The sequence below is a fragment of the Lepisosteus oculatus genome, chromosome 14 (genome assembly GCF_040954835.1).
Source record: "Lepisosteus oculatus isolate fLepOcu1 chromosome 14, fLepOcu1.hap2, whole genome shotgun sequence".
Lineage (NCBI taxonomy): Eukaryota > Metazoa > Chordata > Actinopteri > Semionotiformes > Lepisosteidae > Lepisosteus > Lepisosteus oculatus.
This window is the reverse complement of record NC_090709.1, coordinates 20,524,155-20,547,676: the sequence shown is the minus strand read 5'-3', so window position 1 is coordinate 20,547,676 and position 23,522 is coordinate 20,524,155. Positions and strand designations below refer to the sequence as shown.

General features: G+C 43.4%; 1 protein-coding gene across 1 annotated transcript in view; it reads left to right on the top strand.

Moving 5' to 3' along the window:
* Positions 1–23,522, top strand: part of LOC138242519 (antigen WC1.1-like) — a 65,128-nt gene that overhangs the window by 4,770 nt on the left and 36,836 nt on the right. Inside the window, exons 2-3 of the mRNA XM_069198052.1 lie at positions 432–500; positions 2,919–3,221. Of these exons, the coding sequence (XP_069054153.1) occupies positions 432–500; positions 2,919–3,221 (372 nt within the window). The remainder of the gene's footprint in view (positions 1–431; positions 501–2,918; positions 3,222–23,522) is intronic.

Genomic DNA, 23,522 nt, shown 5'->3' with positions numbered 1-23,522 from the left:
ACTTTGACTGGCAGGGTGCAGAGGTTGTCTGTCGTGAGCTGGACTGTGGGGCTCCTTCAGTAATACACAGTGGGGATCATTTTGGACAGGGCCTGGGTCCAATCGGGTCAGAGCAGTTCCAGTGTACAGGACAAGAGTCCAAGCTAAAGCACTGCCCCACTGCAGCCAGGCCAGAGCAGAACTGCTCCCAGAGCAGAGCTGTGCATCTTACTTGTACAGGTAAGAGAGTCACATCTCTGTCCTTCATGGAGATGATTGTAGTGTATTTCAAAATGAAAAAAAGTATTTTCTTAGTCTAAGCTTGCGGTTGGCTTCTCAATCACTATGTGCTGGATTTTTGCAGTTTTGTTCACTGTGTTTATCCTTCAATTTGTTGTATTTCTTGTGGCCTGCTGTGGTGTCATGCTGGTGAAGTTCTCTCCTATCTGCAGGATACACAGGGTTCAGGCTGGCGAACGGCTCGGACTTCTGCTCTGGACGAGTGGAGCTGCAGTACGACAGTAAATGGGGGACTGTGTGTGACCAATACTGGGACCTGAGAGATGCCAGTGTTTTCTGCCAGCAGCTGGGCTGTGGGGAGGCTGTAGCAGCTCCAGGACAGGCCTGGTTTGGACAGGGCAGTGGACAAGTATGGGCAGATGTGTTTGAGTGCCAGGGCAATGAGAGTCGTCTCTCACACTGCGCTGTCTCTTCATGGGGGAGAGCAGGGTGCTCTCATGGACAGGACGCAGGAGTCATCTGCTCTGGTGAGAATCGTGTTTAAAAATCATGTGCTTACACACAGCAGCACATTGTCTTTGTCACGGATGTTGGAAAGGACAAACCGTAGAATGACAGGAGAGCGAAAAGACCCTATGCGTAGCAGCGAGACGGGGGTTAGCCCGGGCTCAGCTGTTCAGGAAATGCCATATAGAAACCTATGCCCTCATGTAGTGTACGTGGGGCGACCTGGGTGCTAGGTTTCAGCACATCCGAACGTCAATGCTGAGCACAGGCAGAATGAAAGACCCGGAAATATATAGCCCCAGAGAGAGAGAAACACCAGAAGGACAGTAAAGAACCGGAAATGAGAGACAGGACAGAGAAGGAGCGCCCTCTGGCTGCAGAGGGCGTGACAGTCTTCATGATTGACTGAATACGTGCTCTGTTACACACTGCCGGTTCTACATACTGCCAGTTAATGATAGTAAATGATTAATTTTAAACATATATAACAAATATTATATATTAGATTACTGTAGAATTTTCTTCAGTTGGGTAGACAAACATAGTAAGGAATACAAATTAGTTTTCAATCTTTATTCAGGTCACTGTTAGTGCTAAAAGACAAAAGAATGTGCTTGACCTATGTATCCTGTATGAAGAACTGGCCTGTTTACACACATACCTGACACACCACTTGTGAAACATTACACCTGCGGACGGTACTGAGCTCTTTCTTTGTTTTACAGACTCGAAAAGCAGCAAGGATCTACCTGCAAAAGGTACGTTGTAATGGCCCCAGGTATAAGGACTTACTTTGTCACATGGCAGTTAAAACAGGACTGCTTCTTCATTACTGCTGTTAAACTGCTTCACTCACACATAATTCACACACCTATGTCTCTCTCTCTTTGTGTTTACAGGTTTTCCGTCTTCAGTGGTTCCTTCCTTTGTAATATCAGGTATAAGCTGGCCCCCATTTTGTATCCTTACGGCTCATATCTGTTGTGTGTGTTGAAGCCTCTGTTACTCACTTGACTCCCGAATTAGGCTGAAAAGACTGCTGCTCTGTGTTTTCAAGACTGTCCTGCTCTGCCACCCAAACACAAACAGGCAGGGCTCCGTGGAAACACTGCAGTTTGTCTGGAGTAATTGTCTCTCTACCTTAACATTTCAGGTATAATGGCGATGTTAAATACAAAGTCTGATAAATGTATAGACAGTAAACAGATAAAGCAATGCTGGCACTGAAGGTAGTGGCCTCTTCAAATTCTCCTCCACTAGTGACTGAGAATATGGTGTGGACAGCTCATGATCTCAGTCCTCCAGTGAAGTCTAAGACCGAACTGTCAACTGTCAACTGACAACATCGGCAAGGCCTATTGCCTGTTTTGTCTTGGTCTTTGCGTTTCTCAGTTTGTGCCTCAAAGTTTTCATTTTGGTCAGATCCGAGATCCCGTGGAATCACTTGATGTTGGATGTCCTTGAATGTGTTCTGCTTTTACTTTTTCTGCTACTGCTGAAGGGCCAAGAACAATAAGAATGATCCTATAATGGGATCTGAATTTAATTTAATCAAGGTCACAACCCTGAAGTCTGTAGTACTCCCATCCAGGTCTTGTTGTGTTGTGCTGTCCAGGTTGGAACATAAGCATGCCTATATACTCCTGTCACCTATATGTCAAATGTATGATTCATGACAACTCACCCTAAATAGCTGTAAGGTTAAAAAAATCATGCTCTTTATTTTAACAGTGCAGGGCAAAGCACCGTAAGCTGCTGTCAAGGTGAAACACAGAGGACCTGTGCCTCAGACAGCCTGTGCTTCATGGTTTTTATACCTTACCGATTGTCATCCAGCTCCAGGTCAGGTGACCAAAACCAGAAGCTCAATCCTCCAAAGCTTTCTGGGAAACATAGTCTAGACAAGGCTGTCATCTTGTTTGAAACTGCTGGGCTCTCTTACACCTTGTTACACCTACAGTACCTGAGTCATTTATGACTGGAAGAGCGCAGTAACGTGGACTATTTTCTGCTCATATTTACTTGCTAGTAGTTCAAATAGGTAGCTGCATCAGCATGCATAGGCTGCAAAGGAACAGTTGTTTCTTTTCAGCATGGAATAAACCTCTACTTGTTACGTATTTACTTGCCATTTCTTACCAGTGCTGAGTTAAACATTGGACTCAGGATTTGGTTCCCTCTTGTCTTGACAGATCACACTCTCCTGAGGCTGTCTGCAGGATGTTCAGGACAGGCAGAAGTTTACTACAATGGCACCTGGGGCAGCATCTGTGCCAACAGCATGACAGAAACCACAGCTACTGTGATCTGTAAACAGCTGGGCTGTGGAGACAAGGGCACCATCAGAGAGACAAACTCCAGGCTGAGCCCTGATCCCAAATGGCTGGACTTTTTCTCCTGTCACAAACATGACTCCACCCTGTGGCAGTGTCCCTCCTCCCCCTGGGGTCAGAATGACTGCACAGACCGAGAAGAGGCTAACATCACCTGCTCAGGTACAGCGGGAAGAGTGATGCTGGCTTCCTCTTGAGCAGCTCTGCAGTGATTGTCTCGTCATGAGCTTTCAACAGAATTCTTAGCAATTTATATCCAAACAAAAGTATAAACTATTTTCTGTGAGTTTGATTTTGTATATCATTAATCTTTGAAGGTCCTAGAAAAGAAGCTGACAGTAGCACTCCAGCCCCTCAGGAAGAGCAGCCTCAGCTGTTCAGTGTGTAAAACAGTCAGAGACACTGCAGCCCTGAGCTGAGGAACAGAATCAGTTACCCCGTCATTCTCTTTTTGGAGTCATTCAGTAACCTTTTTTAAATTCAGTAATTCTCTTTTAAAATAATTAATTGTTCTAAAACAGCTTTAACAATAAAAAATAAATCATTAATTATTGAATGTATTATGGAAGACCTAGTAAGGTTTTATATGCTTTAACATTTAGATGTATATTTTACATATTCTACACTCTAGACACTCCACTCAAAGTGCTTTACAGGTAATGGGGACTCCCTTCCACCACCACCAGTGTCCAGCCCCACCTGGATGATGCCACGGCAGCCATAGTGCGCCAGAACGCTTCCCACACATCAGCTATCACTGGGGAGGAGAGCAGAGTGATGAAGCCAGTTCAGAGATGGGGATTATTAGGAGGCCATGACTGGAAATTTTATTGCACCGTTACTATTTTGAAATGTTTTGAATAATTAAACTTGTCTTGATAGGCCCCAAGAGAAACCACACTCTAATCACACCATCACACCAGGAAGAAAAGCCTCAGAAGCAAACCCAAGGTGAGCTCACTGTGCAGATCTGTCAGTCACACAGCAGCCCTGACCACAGGACATGATCCAGAGGACTCTTTATTCCTCACTGGTCTCCTTCATAGTCACTGAGCTGACAGCCCTCAGTAACATCACTGCTCTCTTCCAAGAACAGTCGTCAGAAAGACCTCTGAGCTGAAGGCATCTGGGACTGTGTTTAGCTCTTGGTGGTCAGGTCCTCAAGAATGAAAAAAAAAAGATTTTAAATATAGGATGTTTTTGATATGTTTTTGCACTGCTCTTTCAATTAAGTCAAATCAAACAAGTGATATGTCCAAACATTCACAAATATATCCCTTTGTTTAACAAATTCCAGTACTCTTTGTAAGAATTCTCATATAAAGTATAATCCTAAATAAAACCAAAGTTCTGTATCTGTTTCGGTGACCATCTGTGAGTTTCCTGGTTCCCAGCCTCTTTGAAGTAACTCTTTCTTGCCTCACTAGTTCCCATCCTGTTCCAGGAAGACAGGCTGTCTTCTCTCGGACTTGATCAGTGTTTTAAATTCACATCCTTAAGGGATCGATCTGTTCTGTGTCTGGTCATTGTGTAACTTTTATATTTCCTCGAGAAGAAGAAGAAAAAGAACATGAACAGCCCTTATCCTCAGAGGAAGGGCAGATTTACATAGATCCGTTGTGCCAGCATTACCAGGAAAGGAACGGCTTGGAACGTTGCTCTCAGAGTCCACTAACAAGATACGAACACAAGTCTAAACTCTAGCTTTGAACAGCACGATTTTTGCTGGACTGTAACCAGGGCTGGAGGCCACTGAGGTAAAGATACTGTATTTGATAAAAGAGTATTTAAGGATATTGAAACCACAGTGACAGGAAAACTAGGTGCCATTGATTGAACAGGGAGAGCAGTCTTTCCATGAACATCAGCTTTCTGATTAATAATGGCCATTTTAATTTCCACAGGGACAGCTAATACTTCCACAAGAGCTTCCCCTTTCTACCCAGTGTACGCCACACTCATGGTGTGTGGTCTGAGCGGGATGATCTTTGCCGTCACTTTTGCAAGAATAAAATCCAAGAAAAAGGTGACGCTGGAATTGGATTGCACACACGTGCGGAAACAGTGAGGTTTCGCTCCCTTTTGCCTGGAGAAGGTTAGAGTTTTGTTCTATTTTAAAAATAAAAGCAGGAACCTCCAGGATCCTTAGGTACAAAGTTCCCCTGAGTTACGCTGGCTGAAATATAGATCTTCCATGTTGAGCAAGGCCAGCAGGGAGCAGCTGTAACACCTTAGGAAATAGCTACAGTTTCTCAAATCACTCAAGAAGTCAGTTTTATTCCTGTTCAAGCTTAGTATAAAACAGTTTCAGACCTTGTTCTAATTTTCCAGGAGTAATCATCCTTGGCATGGAACTTCCATTCCTCTAAAACTCACATTCCAGTCCTGAATTAATACTTAATTGCTGAACTAACCCAAGTGCTTCACTTTGGTGAATTGAGTTCACAACGAAGATTCAGGAGGGATTACAGCTGCCCTAGCTTAGAATTATTTTGACATCATTTCCAAAATTTAAAACATTTTCACTTTTTCCATGGACCATCTTATGCCCAGATGATGACCTCCAGTTCCTCACAACCAGACTGTTTCTGCATGTTTTCCCTCTGACATTTCACAGCCCCCATCACATGCTTCTCAGTTCAAGCCACCTTTCTCACCAGATCCATCTTCTCAAACATCCCTGTCATATCAAAGATCTGCTGTTGTTTCTTCTTCTACAATGCAATAAAACAATCCTGAACTATCTCTATCGCTTTCTGCTGCAGATCCTGGCTCTGGTCGATTACAGATACACTGTAGCACCTGTAGTGCTTCTGCTCTATGCTCCATTACTTTTCCTGATATCAACAACTGGACTTCAGCCAAACTCCAACAAACTGAAACAAAACCCACGATAAACCACCCCTGGTCCTCCAGGACATCCATATGACATCATGAACTATGCTGCTATATTCTGAACCTATAGATGCACTATGAACCTCTCTTCTCTAATTTCATGTGTCCGTCTAGCCTTGATGGCCTCCTCCATGTATCCCAAAACCAGTAAATCTTTTTTTTCTGCTCAAAATCATCAACTTCCACCATATTCTAACCCCAGGTCTAGATCCCATACCTTCTCCACTGTCTTCCAGTTATTCTTATATACCTGTCCCCAGCATCCCATCTGGCTCAGTTCAAATGCATTCAGTGCCATCCTTACCATAATCCAGTTTTTGGTCCTAAATGTCCCTGATGCCACAGTCAGCAGGTATCTTCTCTCATTCCTGTCCCACTGGTGTCCAATGTAGCTTGGTAGGAGTCCTCATTTCCCACACACCCCCTTCCTCATCTGTTCTGCTTTTAGATTCCCATTTATCCAACCTACCATACGCCTACTACCTACCCCAACTTTTCTCACAACTTTCCAGATCTCTCTACTCTAGTTTCCTTGACACAGTTAGGAATTTCCCAAGTCCCTCCCTCTAAAACTTCTTTTAAAGCTCCTTTCACCAAGGATTTCTCTCTTCATTCTGCTTTTTTGCCATTTCCTTTGTATTTCTGATTTCTGTGGTGAAGCTGTGACCTGCTCTATGTGCCTCCTCCAAACGTTCGCTACAAACCCTGCATCACGTGCCCAGAAATGACTGCTGCTTCATCTCTCCACCCCAACTGATATTCCCAAACTAGCTTCTGAACTGCTCCACCTCCCCAATCAGTTTCCCTCATGAACATGATGGCCTTTCTTTCAGTTTTTAGATTGGTTTACTCATTCTGCTTTCCTCTCTCTTGCCTGGCTCTGGGTCTGCACACTTTGCAGCCTCCCGTGGTTGGTGTCAAACTGGTGCTGTGTTGGCTCATTACTTATCCCCCTTCTACAGCTTCCATCCATGAGTGTAGTTGATATTTCTTCTTCTTTCTGTGATTTAATTTGAAATACTGTATATTCTCATCTCTCTTTTAAGCAAATATTACCAAGCAATAGCTCTGTTCCTATTTCCTCATCAAGCTACTCTTCCAGGTTGCAGCAGTGTCTTCCACTGTCCACCCCAGAGGACCAGTTTCAAGCTAGCCACTTCTGATAGTGTTGCGTGCTGTTGGCTGACTTGCATCCTGTCACCTGCATCATATGTCCTTTTCATTCACCATGAGTGTTATTCCAAAACACAGCCTGATCACATCTATCTGATCAAACATCTGTCAATGTTTCCCCATTTATTCCATGATTGGTTCCTGCAAAACCGCAGATGAACTGATTTACTCTTTTCTCAGGGTTTAAAATCAGCATTAACAGGCTGTTTCGTGTTCTTCCTAGGATTGTTGACCAGGGCGGGGGACATTCGGGAATGTGAGTCTGAGAAAGTCTCACATTTATGGACAGTCTGTCCACAAACAAAACATTCCTGTTAGACAAGAAGAATGTAAAAAAAACAATTACTTTTGTCAATGAAAACCTGTGTGTGTGTCTCTCTCTGCTGAATGTCTCCCTCTCTCTCTGCTGAATGAATAAAAGCATTTTATTAAAAACTGGTTTGTCTGGTATTTACTTTGGTCCCTTTTAACTGTTTTTCGATCTACTGTATTGCTTTGAGATGCCACTTTTAAAGGTGATATGTAAAATAAAGTTTTTTATTATTGTTATAGAGAAACATGATCAGATTTTCCCTGGTTCAGAAAAAAAGATCTAAAGTGCTACACCTAACTTTCTTAATTCGATGTATTTAAAGCAGTGAACTACTGTAGGTGTAACATAACATTCAGAAATACAATCGAGAATAGTTTTGTGGTGTTTGTATAGATGAAACGTTCCTAAAACGTATAACGTAACAAAATTAAAGACAATTAAAATCTGTCATCTTTCCACTTGTACTGTATGTCATCGGAAAATACAAGAAGTTTCTGCTTTGTGTAAGGATGGTATCAAAAAGTAATCTAAGTGGTGAGAAAGCTGTGCTCAATGTATTTAAGGGACTTAAAAGTAAAAGGAGATGCTTCATATTGCTTGACTAATTTTAACAACTAAGTTATAAATGCAGACACTCCCTCGGTGCCGCGCCGGGTGTAAATATCTAAATATACATTCGTCCCCGGGCAGAGGCCGAAGAGCGCCTGGCTGGGGTGCGCGGGGAAGAGCAGGACAGGAGTGAAAGTGGTCAGGGCGGGGTTTAGGAAGGCGTACAGTCTGGGCAGGTATAGATTACACTTTTCTAAAACGTATTTGAAAAATAAAAACGATTACAATCTAATCCTTCCACGTTTGATCCCAAAATCCCAAGAAAAATAAATCTAAACAAGTAGAAAGCTATGCTGAAAGTTTATTAAGATACTTAGAAGACAAAGATACTGTATCAATTTATGTTGCATTAGCCTGATTATGATTAAAAAAACACATATAATTAAACACTCGTTTGCGATTTAAATCAAAACACGATTTAAATCAATATAAATGTTTATATTGTAATGCATACTGTCCAGCCTCCATTTCTATATAAAAATTTACTCTATTACAAATTTACAATTTGTTGATAATAGAAATGTTAGGTTCTCTAAAGCTTTGTGATAGTTGACCCACCCAGGCAGCAAAAGATCAGCTGCACTGGTAAGATGCGACACCGAAGATATGATTAATAACCTTTTAAATCTGAAGGGAGATCTAAAGGGATCCCCCCCACACACACAGACAATAGAAGCAGAAAGCAGATGCAGGGACCTTTGTCAGAAGGGAAGAAGGCGACTATTTATTGGTATCAAAAATGACTTAGAATCGATCATGTTGTGATATTTTGAAATATAAAAGTCAATTGATTGTCCATAATATTGCTATTCTATTTTTTCGAAGAAATGTTTGTTAAAAGAAAAGTCACAGCGCCAGCTGCATTTGAACACCTGGGAGTTGGTAATCAGGCACGTAGACCAGTGGGCTACAAGGAAAGTCGCATGAAGAGAGAGCCCTACACAGCCCTGTCGCAGTACACGAGTATAATCATATCATTATTAATTTCTTGAGATACGCGATTCCATATTATATTCCCTTTTAATCAAATTCTAAAAGTATGCTTGTTGACTCCGGTATCACGTTAGTTAAAGACTTCGATGCTTAAAATGTTTAGGGAGAAATGGAATACTGGTGTGTATGTTTTCTTTAAAGTACCGAGACCAGCCATATACTGTATGTTTAAGTTCCAAAATTAATATTGTTTATGGCCTTCACACGCGTTGCAGTATGCTCCTATTCTTTTTATGCTCAGGCACTAAGATTTCCCTTCAGTGGTAAAATTCCATATAAATATTCACTACTACAACAGGCACAGTAAAGACGTTTACTGTAAATCTTTCTACGACAGACCAACGGACCACGAGTGCCCCTGTCGGTCAACCAATCACGTACCGCGGTACCGCACGTCATCTTGCGTCACAATGCGCGATGCCGTAGCCAATTACCTCCGGTATGTGTCTGTACCGCGCACTTTGAATGGCTGCATCTGTATATAGTTAAAGGTCTATTATACATCAAAGATAGATTTTATAGGTGTAGAAACTAGTAAATCAAGCCAATGATTTGGTTTAGAAATTTATTCTGAAAATATACAATTATTCACATCTGAAAAATATATAGTTCAAATTATGCATTTTATACAATATTGTAATAAACAAATGGCTAATCATCATAAAAAACACAAGTATTAAACTTCAGCTACAAATTCTGGTAACATGGCAATATATATAGTAATGACAAACACAAACTAATTACATGAACATGCTAATATTTAACTCAAAACCAAATTTCGATTCAAAATGAGTTTTAAAAATTACAACTTCTATATTTCCACGAAAATATTATTAATGTAGCACAAACACTACTTTCTAATAAAGACAGAATGAAACTGTTCTGTGTCTCATGGTGATCCTCTTCTCGATCCTAATGAAATGTTTAACATGATCCCCCGAGAAAAAAAGGTGTCAATTTCCACCTGGAATGATTGATGCCCCATCAAACATTTTGTAATATTCCAGGAAGTTCATACTGTAGATACCTGATTTGTGGCTTAAATTCAAGGTAAACAAGACTAAGGAAACAAGCTGAAAACTTGATGTCAAACTTGATGAATTAAATCACCGAAACATTGCACAACATTGGGCAGTATGTGCCAGAAAGCAGCTTCCGCTATCCCTTCGATAGCTCAGTTGGTAGAGTGGAGAACTGTAGTGGAAATAGTGGGGCATCCTTAGGTCACTGGTTTGACTCCAGCTCGAAGGAATGTGCTTTTTGTGTACTTTAATCTAAGAGTTAAAATAGTGAATCTTTTTCACTCAGACGTTGATCAAAAGCTCGATAAATCATGAAGCAGAGGCTCTTGTTCCGCATTCAACTCACGTCTGATTGTCTTGTTTTGGCCAAAATCTGATCTTTGAATTCATGGACTACTCTGTCTGCTTTGTAATTCAAAAGTATATACAAATGTCAAGTTTTTTTTGTAGATATAAAGGTGTTCTCTGTTTTCAAAGGATAGGTACTTAATTGGCTTTATGATTTGGTATTGATTTTGTATCGTTATATTATTAAGTTTGTGTTTTTTGTGTTTTTAACGTATTGTGGACTTATTTTTGAAACAAATGCTTACAAAGGCAAACATGGCACACATCTGTTTATACCAGCGGTGAATTGTACATTTTTTAAGTACAAGCTACTGTTCACTTTTGGGAGTATAACAGGTTCGATACAAAGTGACAAAAATATAAAAGGGGAAAATACCCCGGACTGCGTGTAAAGGCCTCGGTATGACTGTTGTTTTATTGTTAAATGCGGCGTACTGTGCATGAAATGTTGCAGAAACACAATCTGATATTTTAATAATTATTATTTTAATAATTTGATAAGTATGATGCCCCGGATCCAAATATTCAGTTCTGATTTTTTAACCTTTTAACCTTCTCGCAGCTACAGGCGAGACTGAAGCTGGTGATATGAAGGCACGCGCTGGTACACGTCTAACTTTCACAATCGCGATAAACATTTTTTTTAAAGAACTTTGAAAATCTAGATATAGACATAGATAAAACGGTGTTTACATTAAACGATTTTGAATCAAATTTGATCTTTGTACATTGCATTTTACATTGAAAAAAACATGCAAACCTAATCCACCAACGGACAGAGCAATATTTTACGTTGCCTTCCAGAGCTTCCAGAGTGTGATGGATTTGTATGAGCGTCTGTATGATACCACTACAGCACTGGCGCAGGTGCAAAATCCACTTTCACACGACTTTTTCAGTGTCTTCTCCTCTCACAAATGGACCGAAGGACAGGAGCCAATATTAGAGAAAACAACAGGTGTTTAAACAGAGGATGTCCCAATGTCTGGGACAACGCATTGTGATTTTGTATAAACGCAAATGGTTTCTCATTTAAAAGCCAACAACATTCTTTTTCTCCCTGGCGCTAATAAGCTACCACACTTGCGAGCTGTTGTGTGAAAGAAAATTCATATGTGCGTAGGAAGGCAGAATAAAATCCAGAACTGTATTGGTGATATCGATAAACAGGGCTCATGATCACAATAAAACTTTATTGTATAAAACATTAAAATTCATAAATATATTTTTTTAATTATGCAAAGTGTCTGTTAAACCATTCATGAACGATTTTTAGACAAAAAACACACCATTATATGAGAAAATATATTTAATATACTTCCAGCACAGGAAGCCAGGCTGTACTGTGAGGCTGTGGGTGTCAGTGTGATGAGGCAGCTGAGAGCTGAGCTGTACAGGGAGACACACAGGGAGCCCAATATTCAGAGCTCCAGTGCTGCACAGGGAGACACAGGGGAGCCCAGTGTTCAGAGCTCTACTGTTGTACAGGGACACACAGGGAGCCCAGTGTTCAGAGCTCCAGTGCTGCACAGGGAGACACAGGAGAGTCCAGTGTTCAGAGCTCTACAGGGTGACAGGTCCTCTCCCCACACAGCTCTCTCAGTGTGTCTCTCAGGGCTGAACAGGAGGTGCTGTTCCTGTCAGAATGGAGGCTGACTCTCAGAGCCCCAGTGTCAGTATGAGGAGAAGCTCTCAGACCTGACTGCTGCCAGAGCCTCTGAGCCTGAGTGGCCATGAGCACTGAGCTCCTCAGCAGCTGAGAAAAGCCTCCTGTCTCCTGTGGTCACAGTGTGGTTGAACACCTGCACTGTCTCTCTCGCTGTGCATGCTCTTATCTGTCTATCTCTCTCTCACTCTGACAGTCTGTGCAAAGTATCTGAAGGGGATGTAACGTCACATGACAAAGGATAAAAATTATCTGAGGTAGAATAAAAAAAAATTCCCTTCTCAGTCAGATTCACAGCTCAGACTCACACACAGAGCTCTGGGTCCCTCAGTACTTTACCCAAACTCCTCCCTCATGAACAGACAGGATCTCAACTCCATACTGATCTCTATCCTCACAATCCAGAACCAGAGGACATTCAGACAATCAGTGCTGCTACATGAATAATATCAGACAGAACAGCCTGGACTCAGGTCACATCTCCCCCTTTTCTCCTTCCTCACAACCTCTTAGAGACAGAGCAAAGCTCCGGGTTCTCTTTTCTGTGAACTGGGCTCAGGGGTCACTGATCTGGCAGCTGTGAGCTCTGTTCCAGGTCAGAAGCAATAAGCTTCTATTAACCCTTTCCAGGACCTCCAGCCCTTCATTATTACTGTCCTGATTCATTGTCTTTACTGTAAGTCAGGCTACAATCCTCTGTCAGAAGTGTTTGACTGACAATTGAGCAAAATGTGATTATCTTTTATTATTACTTTTACTTATTTAATGAACAGCAGTATTGCCACTCTTATCAGTGTATTATGATTCTCGGCAGCAGCAGACCGATGGTTGTGTCTACAATAGTGACCAGTTGACCAGTCTGTAGCTCTGAGCAGTGAGACTCAGATCACACAGAAGACCTGTCTGTGTGTGATTCCAGACCAGCCCTGGAATTCAGTATCTCCCACACGTCTCTCACAGAGAGTCTTATAAATACACAGTTAAACAGAGTCTGATAACAGTTATATAGTTAATTAAATCATCAAACAGGCTGAGGAACTGAGAGCTCGAGTGGAAATAAAACCAGGAGATTTACTTAAACTTCCAGGATCAGGAGTCGAATCCTCCTGGCTTCTATTCTGTGGAGATTCGTGTTAAACGCTTAAACGCGCTTATTACAGGGACTTGTGCTCTTTGTCTTTTACAGGAGTATGCTTTATAACGCGTTAGTCTGTAGTAAACTATGTTTTTCTGTTTAATCAATTTGATTCCTCGGTTTGTCACTGTCCTTCTCCAGCTGTTATGAATCACCTCTCTTCACAGCCCGGTATGTTATTTTGTTAGATGTTTTATTTGTAAGAAAAGCCCCCCGAGCTCCGGACAGGAGTCTCCTCCAGCGGAGACGCGCTCTGCTCTGTCAGAAAGAGAGCTGTGACGTCACAGACACCAGCCAGAGCCCCGGGATCAGAGAGCGAGACCGCGGGAGGCGCGAGGAGCGCACGGAGGAGAGTTATTGATCACTTATCTATCGACACTCAATTAATTCAACTGAAGAACCTTAGAATAAACGATTAACTTCGCCGATTGGTAAGTACTGATTCTTTTCCCGTTCTTGACCCTATTTTAAATATCTAGAAAACAGTCAATACAGCCTGTATCGATCAATTACCATAGTGCGTTTAGTGTTAATAATGTTAAATCCGAAATTAAATAATGATTATTCAAATTATTATTTAGGTAATTGTATCCTAGAGCTATAAAATTATATTCCTAGTTGATACATGTATGTAAATAAGTTTTAATGCACGTGTCCGCTGTTTAGAAATTATAAGTATTGTAACCACAGCAACACGTGCCACATAAGTGCGCGCGTCTAGGTGTCTTGCCTTCGTCACAATGAGTGGTGTGATGTCACGGGCAGCAACTGTAACGCTGCTCTGTAGAGGTGAAAAGGATCCGATGCAGATGCAGGAGTCGCAGGGAGGTAAGTAAACGTACCGAGCAGATCCAGGAGCTGAGCCGTAGTCCGAAGGCGAAGGTAAGTCGAGATCCGGTAAAGGCACGGGTGGCGAACAATCCAAAACGTGAGACAGAATCGTAGTCGAAAAGAGAGCTACAGGGTCAAATCCAAAACAGGCAATGATAGCAAACAATCCAAAGGGGCGAGACGAGATCCGAAGTCCGAAGGCAATAGGTGCAGGCAGAATTCCAGGAAGGCAAAAGAGGGGTGAGAACGCTAGGCTGAGCAACAAGAAGAGAACTCAATACCGAGCAACGGGAATCAGGTACGAATGGTATAAATAACCCGGCATGCCGCACGGTAGAGCAATTGCAGGTGTGTTAACTCGTGCGGCGGCGCTTGTTAGAAGTAATCCGCTGCTGGTGCCGATTGGCTCGCTTACGTGTTGATCTCCGCTGGCTGGTGGTCGTGACAGTACCCCCCCCTTCACGGGCGGCTCCCGACGCCCGAGACGGCCGATTAGGATAGTCCCTGTGAAAGTCACTGATTAGTGTAGGGTCCAAAATATCCTTCTCTGGAACCCAAGATCTCTCCTCGGCACCAAAACCTTCCCAGTCAACTAAATACTGCAGGGTACCGCGGTTCCATCTGGAGTCAATGATCTTGTGGACCGTATAAGCCGGGCGCCCCTGAATGCGACGAGGAGGTGGCGGGCGATGTTGGGGAGCCGCAAGGGGCGAGCGGTAAACAGGTTTCAGGAGGGAGACATGAAATGAGGGGTGGATTCTGAGGGTAGGGGGGAGAGCAAGACGGAAGGTAACCGGGAACGAATCCGGAAGGGACCAATATATCTAGGCCCAAGCTTTTTGGAAGGCTGATGTATAGGTAGGTTCCGTGTAGATAACCAAACAAACTGTCCTTTCCGAAAACGAGGGGCTGGTCTGCGGTGTCGGTTGGCGAATTTGGCGTGGCACTGGGTTGACTTAATAAGAGCTGTCCTCGCCATTTTCCAGGTCCTTCGCAGTTTGGCACTATATTGTTGCACGGACGGCACTGCCGTGAGTGGAGGTGTGACAGGGATGAGAGTGGGCTGATAACCTAAAGAACAAAGGAAGGGAGAGAGACCTGTGGAGGAGGAGGTAAGAGAATTGTGGGCATACTCTGCCCAGGGAAGTAGTGATGACCAATCATCCTGTGAGCAAGGAAAGTGCGAATCCGATCCTCTGTCGAGAAGTAGAAAAACGCTCAGGCTGCAGCTGAAAAGCCAGGGAGCACTGGGCAATAAAGCCCCTGCAGCCTGCAGGATTGCCGTCATACTTCTCCGGGAGTACAAATGGTAAAGTTGAGGGAGTAGTGGGCGGGGCCGCGGTGGTTGGAGCAGGTGTTTGTAAAAAAGGCGTTGTAGGAATCGGTGCGGGAGCCGGCGAAACAGGGGAAGAAAAAAGCCAGGCGACTTGGTTAGTGAGCAGTTGGAGAGAAGATTGAAGCTGGGCGATGGTCTGGGATTGCTGCGGGAGAAGGGAACGAAGGGTCTGTGCGTCTGCGGGATCCATAATCGGGCTCGGTATTCTGTAACGCTGCTCTGTAGAGGTGAAAAGGATCCGATGCAGATGCAGGAGTCGCAGGGAGGTAAGTAAACGTACCGAGCAGATCCAGGAGCTGAGCCGTAGTCCGAAGGCGAAGGTAAGTCGAGATCCGGTAAAGGCACGGGTGGCGAACAATCCAAAACGTGAGACAGAATCGTAGTCGAAAAGAGAGCTACAGGGTCAAATCCAAAACAGGCAATGATAGCAAACAATCCAAAGGGGCGAGACGAGATCCGAAGTCCGAAGGCAATAGGTGCAGGCAGAATTCCAGGAAGGCAAAAGAGGGGTGAGAACGCTAGGCTGAGCAACAAGAAGAGAACTCAATACCGAGCAACGGGAATCAGGTACGAATGGTATAAATAACCCGGCATGCCGCACGGTAGAGCAATTGCAGGTGTGTTAACTCGTGCGGCGGCGCTTGTTAGAAGTAATCCGCTGCTGGTGCCGATTGGCTCGCTTACGTGTTGATCTCCGCTGGCTGGTGGTCGTGACAGCAACAAAAATACTAATACTAATACTAGTGTCTTTATGTTAATATTAGTGAGAGTACAATCAGTAGTTTTAATATTAATGCTAGTGTTCATGTGAGTATTAATGGTGATAGCTCTACTGAGTTTTAATGCTAGTATTCATCTTAATATTAGTGATAATTATAGTTACTGTTAGAGTACATTAGTAGTCATGTTAGTTTTAGTAATAGCATTACTGTTATTATTAGTATTATTAGTGTAGTAGTAGTTTGTGTCAGTGTTAATGAGTGTAAGTCATACTGATAGTGCTACTTTTGTAATATTAATGGTATTTCTGTTAGTGTTAGTTATAGTGTATCTGTAGGTAAGAATGTACAGTATGTGGTGCCTGTCAGTGTGTGGGTGTGTGTCTGTGAGTATGCATAGTGTCTGTGTGTCTATGTGAGTATTAATGGCGATAGCACTACTGATAGTTTTAGTTTTAATGCTAGTATTCATGTTAATATTAATGAGAGTATATCTAGTAGTTTTACTAATAATACTAGTATTCATGTACTAAGATAATTAGTGATGATAGAGCTACTTTTAATTTTAATTTTAATGCTAGTATTCATGTCAATATTAGTGATAATTATAGTTAGTGTCGGAATATTAACGTTAGTTTTTGTGATAGCATTACTGTTATTATTAGTATTATTTGTGTAGACGTTTGTGTTATTTTTAGAAATAATGATAGTTTAAGTAATAGTGTTACTGTTGTAATATTAGCAGTTTTTATGTTTAGTTATAGTGTAACTGTAGGTAAGAGTTTATGTGGTGTCCGTCAGTGTGTGGGTGTCAGTATGTATAGTGTCTATGTGTGTGTCTGTAAGTGTGTGGGTGTGTGTGTGAGTGTCTGATTGTGTGTATAAATGTGTGTGATGTCCGTGAGTGTGTGTAGTGTATCTGTGAGTGGATGTGTGTAAGTGTGTGGGTGTATATCTGTCAGTGTTTGTAAATGTGTGTGTAAGTGGACATGGGCTCCAATGTTGTGTCTGACAGAAGTGACCCATCAACAGTTGTTGAGGTCCAGAGCTGTTAAATATTTTCTAGAGTCCAGACCAACGTCCAGAGAGCTGTGAGTGCTCTGTTTTTATCACTATTACTAGTAATGACAGCAGTTGTAGTATCAGGAGTATTAGTATCAGAATCAGTATTAGAATCTGAAGTTGTGGTCGTAGTAGTAATAGCAGCAGTAGCAGCAGTAACAGCAGTGGAAGTTGGATTATCCAAGCTGTTACTTTAGAAACTACAGTATTACACATTTAAACTCTATTTTTCTAGGTTTGTTTTGTAAAGTGTTTTGATGATCTGGATTAAATGGCACAATATAAGAAAAAAATCGATTGATCAATTGATTGACTGTGGGAGTGACATCTGGTAGAGCTCATTTGTCTATCAGAACTGTAGTGTCCACAGATGTCAACAGAGGTGAACAGAGAAGGTGTCCAGACATAACAGAGACCCGAGACAGGTTTGACACTCAGGCCCCAGGCCCAGAGAGCTGTGAGTCCACTTTCTCCTCCCCCTGAAATAAAAACCCATCGCGGTAGCAGGGCTCTGCCGTCCTTTCTTGGGGAAGAGAAGACTGTATCTGTGTGCATCTGTGTGCATCTGCGTGTGTGTTAGTGTGTAGGAGTGTGTGTCTGTGAGTCTGTGTGCTTTTGAGTCTGGTGTAGTCTGGTGTAGTCCGTGTCTGTAACAGAACTGTGTCTGTTGTCCCCACTTCAGGACGGAGGTAACAGGAGACCCAGCCAACACACTTTGTGGAGCCGGACCCAAGACCCCAAGAGCAGTGAGTCTGCATTATTCTTCTTCTTATTATTAATATTATTAGAAGTGAGAGGGTGTGTGTGAGAGAGAGATTGAGTGTGTGAGACAAGGGGTCTCAAACTCCATTCCTGAGGGTCTGGTGTTTCTCTTGGTTTTATGTCCAGAGCTCTTGGTTAGAAAGTTGATCTAATTGTTTCATTAAACAAAAATAATTCTAATACCTTTATCCAGGCCTAAATATTAAACTGTGCCTTGAATGTTTTGAGTCTTCAACAGTGAGAGACATTAAAATATATTATTGAACACATTATTTCCACCTCTTAATAAGAAAATAATGAGCTTAATTGGTTAATTGGCTAGCCCCAGTTCGAAAGAAATCCTGAAAATGCACTCGGCCCTCCTGGACTGGAACTGGGCTTGAGACTCCTGGTCTAGCAGACCTGGCCTCTTGACAGATCTTGGCAGGTATGTTGGGGATCATGAAGACAGATAGCCGAGGGCTGGACACTGCTTCTGGATTGAAGACGAGAAGCCACTGTGATGTAGGGTCATCTTGGCCCATGATGATGATGAAGGTGTGTTTGTGTGACTGGCTGGTAACTGTGTTTCCTCCTCCCCAGCGCCGCTGAGAGAAACTTGCTCAAGGTGAGAGAGGAATGCTTGAGCAGAGAGAGGAGTGTCGCATTGAGACCTGGGGAATGTGAGTATTGGCTTCAACAACATGGTTGGGTAGCTTGGTTCATACCCCCTCCACCCTCTATGTACAGTAGTGCCTCCTGTCCTGACTGGAGGATCTCATCCAGTTGTATATTGAGAGAAGCCAGATTATCGGCTTCAACGACATGGCAGCTTCTTCCACACCCCCACCCTCCTCCGTGTAAAACAGTGCCTCCTGCCCTTCAGTTTTAAATGCTCTTCAGTTCAAGTTTATTGTCATTATACTCATACACAGGTATATGACATAACAAAATACTATTTAGCTAGCTCTCAGATGGTAAGTAGTGCAAACAACAATACAATTGTGTAAGAAAAGAAAGAGAAAATGGGTAATGTGTAAAACAACAACAGGCAATGTGCAAAACAACAACACATAATATGCAAAACAACAAGAGTTGTGCAAAATCCTACATCAACAGAATGAAATAAAGGATACAAATTATATAGAGTAAACATCTTGAAGTAGAGGTAGATTTCAGTGTGCATTTGAGTTTTGATAAAGAGAGAAGGTACCATAAGAGTTAAGATCACAGGTGAGATAGGCTGGGAGTTTAATAGCTTGACAGTGTCGGTGTAAAAACTGTCTCTGAGTCTGGTAGTCAGGCCCAGATGTTCCGATAACATTTTCCAGAAGTGGGTCAAATGGTCTGTAGCTGGGGTGTGTGGGGTCTTTGATGGTGCTTAGAGCTTTCCTCAAGCACCGTCTGTCATAAATGTCCTGGATGAATGGTAGAGCAACCCCTGTGATGGACTGGGCAATTTGCACCACCCGCTGTAGGGCTTTGCAGTCAGCAGTACCGCAGTTGCCATACCACACTGTAATGCAACCTGTCAGTGTGCTTTCTGTAGTGCATCTGTAAAATTTAGTGAGGATCTGGGGAGATACCTTAGCCTTATTCAACCGTCTTAGGAAGTACAGGTGCTGTTGCGCTTTCTTAATCAGACAAGTGATGTTGAGAGACCATGTGAGGTCCTCTGTGATATGGGTGCCAAGGAATTTGAAGTTACTGACCCTTTCCACTTCAGTCCTGTTGATGTGGCTAGAGTCATGACCCTTTTGCAGTTTTCTGAAATCAACGATCAGAACGATCCTTTCTTTTGCTGATGTTGAGGATGAGGTTGTTGTGCTCACAACACATGTTAAGGAGCAAGTAATAGGTTTATTCCATGCTGAAAAGAGAAGAAAGAAAACAACGTTTCGACCGTGGAGCCTTAAGGACATTGACCTCCTCCCAGTAGGCCCTCATCCCCTGTGATCTGACCTACAACTGTGGTGTCATTGTCAAACGTGATGTTGGAGTTGCTGTTGTGTTTGGCTTTACAGTCGTGGGTGTAGAGGGAGTAGAGTAATGGACTAAGCACACACCCCTGGGGGACCCCAGTGTTTGGAGTTAGTGTGCCGGAGGTGTGGTTTCCAAGCCTGACAGCCTGCAGTCTCCAGAATCCAGTTGCAGAGGGTGGTGTCAAGACCCAGTGCACTGAGTTTCTTGACTAGTTTCTCTGGAATGATAGTGTTAAAAGCTGAGCTGAAGTCGATGAATAGTAGTTTTGCGTATGTGTTCTTTTTATCAGCAGTGTGTATGGCAATGGACATTGCATCATCTGTGGATCTGTTGGGCTGGTAGGCAAATTGGAATAGGTCCACTGTGTCTGGAATTGTATCCTCAATGTGCCCCATGACTAGCCTCTAAGAGCACTTCATGATAACAGGGGTTAGTGCCACTGGGCAGTAGATGATGGTGGTTGTCTTGAAGCAAGTGACGACTACAGCTTGGGCCAGGGACATGTTGAAAATGTTTGTGAATACACCTGCCAGTTGATTGGTGCTGGCTCTGAGGACGTGACTGGGTATGCTGTCAGATCCTGCAGCCTTGCATGTGTTCACTTTTAGCAGAGATCTCCTCACCTCATCTGCAGACAGCGAGAGCACCTGGTCAGCTGCGGAGGTTGCAGCTCTGTTGACTGGTTCTGTGTTGCTGGCTTCAAACTGAGCATGAAAGGTGTTGAGCTTGTTAGGCAGGGAGGCATTATGCGCAGGTGCACAGATGTTCTTCCTTTTGTAGTTTGCGAGGGCCTGTATATCTTGCCACATGCACCATGGGTCATTAGTGGTGAAGTGTCCCTCTAATTCCCGTTTGAGTGTGTTTTTTGCAATACTCTTCTTTAGATTGATCCTGGCTGACTGTCACTTTAAACACATCACAGTCAGTGCATTAAAAACAGTCCTGCAGGACTGATTCAGATCCTTCATGCCAGACTCACCATCCTGACGGCTGGTTTCACTCGCCTGTGAAGCTGTCTGTATGCCGGGAGGAGAAACAGAGTGATGTGGTCTGAGTTTCCACAGTGGGGGAGGGGTACGGCCTTGTAAGCATTCTGAATCGTATTGTAAACGTGGTCCAGGGTGTTTTCTCCTCTCGTTAGGAAGGAGACATGGTATTTCGGGAGACCGGAGTTGAGATTTGTATGATTAAATCACCCACGATGATAAAGGCTGTGTCTGTCAGGGAAGCCGGTTCTGACTCCCGTGAAAATGCGTTGTTTAAAGACCCTATACGAGATGGTTTAATCCGGTAGTGACTGGAGGAGGACATCAGGGAAGACACAGCAGGATCGGGTCGAGTAGAAACACTGGGGGTAATGACAGCAGTGAACTGCTGCATGGGGGGAGCGCAGACGAACGAGTCCAAAGGAAGTCCAATAGGGAAAATCAGGGCGCAGTCCAAGGTCCAAGTGCCAGGAGATCCATCCAAGATGAACTCTGGAACAGGGAACTAGGAACACGGATAATTAAAAGTTTTATGGGATAAAGCACTCCGAGCCACGGACTCAGTAGGTCAGGGGGCCGTGGTGAAGCCTTTGCCCTTGGGCCACTTCTGTGCCTGGTGGTAGGGTCTTCCAAAGCTGAGCCTAGAACTATGGAGATGCCAGGCTCAATAGGGAAAAGGGGAAGGACATAGCTGGGGCAAATAAAGCTGGGAACACAACAAAAAATGGTAGGAGCACCCTCTAGAGAAGGGATGATGATTGTGACAACGTTGGGATTTGCAGATTCCTATTTGTTTATTGCAGTACAGTACCTCTACATCGGGGGATGTAGACGGCGGTGATGATAATAATTGTAAATTCCCTCATCTGGGCACAACTGGGGTATAAAAGGAGACCCCCTCCTTAATGACTGTTTTCACACTGCCTGTCTGACTGTCCTCTTATCTTCAATCATAAGTACCAGGGTGTATCTTACTGGGCTGTGGGGGTGGGACTGTAGTGGAGGTCTGCTCAGGGATTAGTCTGTTCTGCCTGTGTGTCCTTTTCTCACCAATCAGATTGCTGTCAGCTCACACTGAATCACTGCATCCCAAGTTTGTGGTGCTCTGGTTCCAGCTGCTCCTTCTGTCAGAATAATAGGAAAACTGTAGTAATTGTCCTTCGATCCCCCAGAAAAGGAGTGAATGTGAATCACAGGGCTGGAAACCTGTTGTTTTGTAGCATCTCTGGATACACAGTGACCTTCCTGCACAGTCCAGACCTCATTCACTGAGTCCCTTGTTAATTTACACCCTGACCTGAATCCAAATAAAATCGTTCAGTGTTTCAGTCTTTTCTAGACAGAGCATTGTCATCACCAACCCTGTCTGATCTGATTTACATGACAGCCTCATGTCTGTCTGGAGCTTCTAAAACACACAGTTTTTGCCGTCAGCTGTCAGAGAGATCTGTCAAGATGAAGGAGAGACAGACTCAGGAGTTTGAGACAGAAACACAAGATGGTAAAAAACAGCTCTTCAGAGGGAAACAGGGAAGAGATCTCTCTCCACACTGAGGCAGCCAGACCAACTACAAGAGGCAGATGTTGAGATCTCATCACAGGCTGTTAGGAATGTGGAGAAGGAGTGGAGCTCAAGAGAGAAGCAGGAGTGAATCAGGGTGAAACAGGGGCTGTGACTGTCAAGAAGCGCTAATTGTCAGAACACTCTGAGTGGTGCTGATTATGCGGTGGCCAGTCAGAATCGGTTTACTGGTTGCTTCCTTGAATATAAGGTTGATTAACCCTGTATTCGGGGCTCAGCATTGTCAGATCTCCAGTGTCAGCTTGTACAGCCGGACCTGCTCCAGCACTTAAGCTTTCGGTTTCTTGGTTCTGGATCTTCGGCATAGACTCCTGGTTTTTCCTGGTTCAGACGTCTTCATGAATCCTATTCCATGTTCCTGGGTTGCGAAGTTCTTGGTTTTCTGGGTCCTGGTTTTCCCAGTGTGAATGGCCTTGTATCCGGTTCCTGGTGACAGGTGCCTTCGTATGGAGAAGCTTGGAATGTGGGACTCTGTATTTGGATTACATCGTAATCGCACAAGTCTGGTTTGGAGGGACCCAGTGTTTTGTCTTATGCCTGTATTTCAACTTGTAAATCCTGATATCCTGTTCGCCTGATATCCATGACCTTAGACTGTGTTATAGACAATGTTATATTGTAATTTCCCATGGGTTTGTTATAAAAACTTTGTATTCAAATGTATGTTCAGACTTTTGTTTTGGTACTTGCCCTTTAAAGGCTTCCGCTGTGCTGCGCAGGGTCTGTTTAAGTTCTTTAGTGGTTTCGAATAATTTGGAAACCGTAACAGTGACACTGCCAGCACAGCTCAATCAGAGCCACCCTGTCTCACCGGTGTGCTGGATTAATATGACGCTGACTTTCACACACAGCACCAAATCCTGATTCCCAGTCCTGGGTCCCACTGTTCCAGGGCTCCAGACAGGAGGTCTGACTGCTTCATCAGTGCTCTAGCAGTTGCGTTGTATTTCTGTGCTGAAATCCTTGTCAAAGCCAAAGAGAATCACAGAGACAGGGGTGTGATACTCTCTAGATAGAGGTGTCAGGAATAAGAGTCTTTACAGGCACAAGTGAGAGTCACACAAAGCAG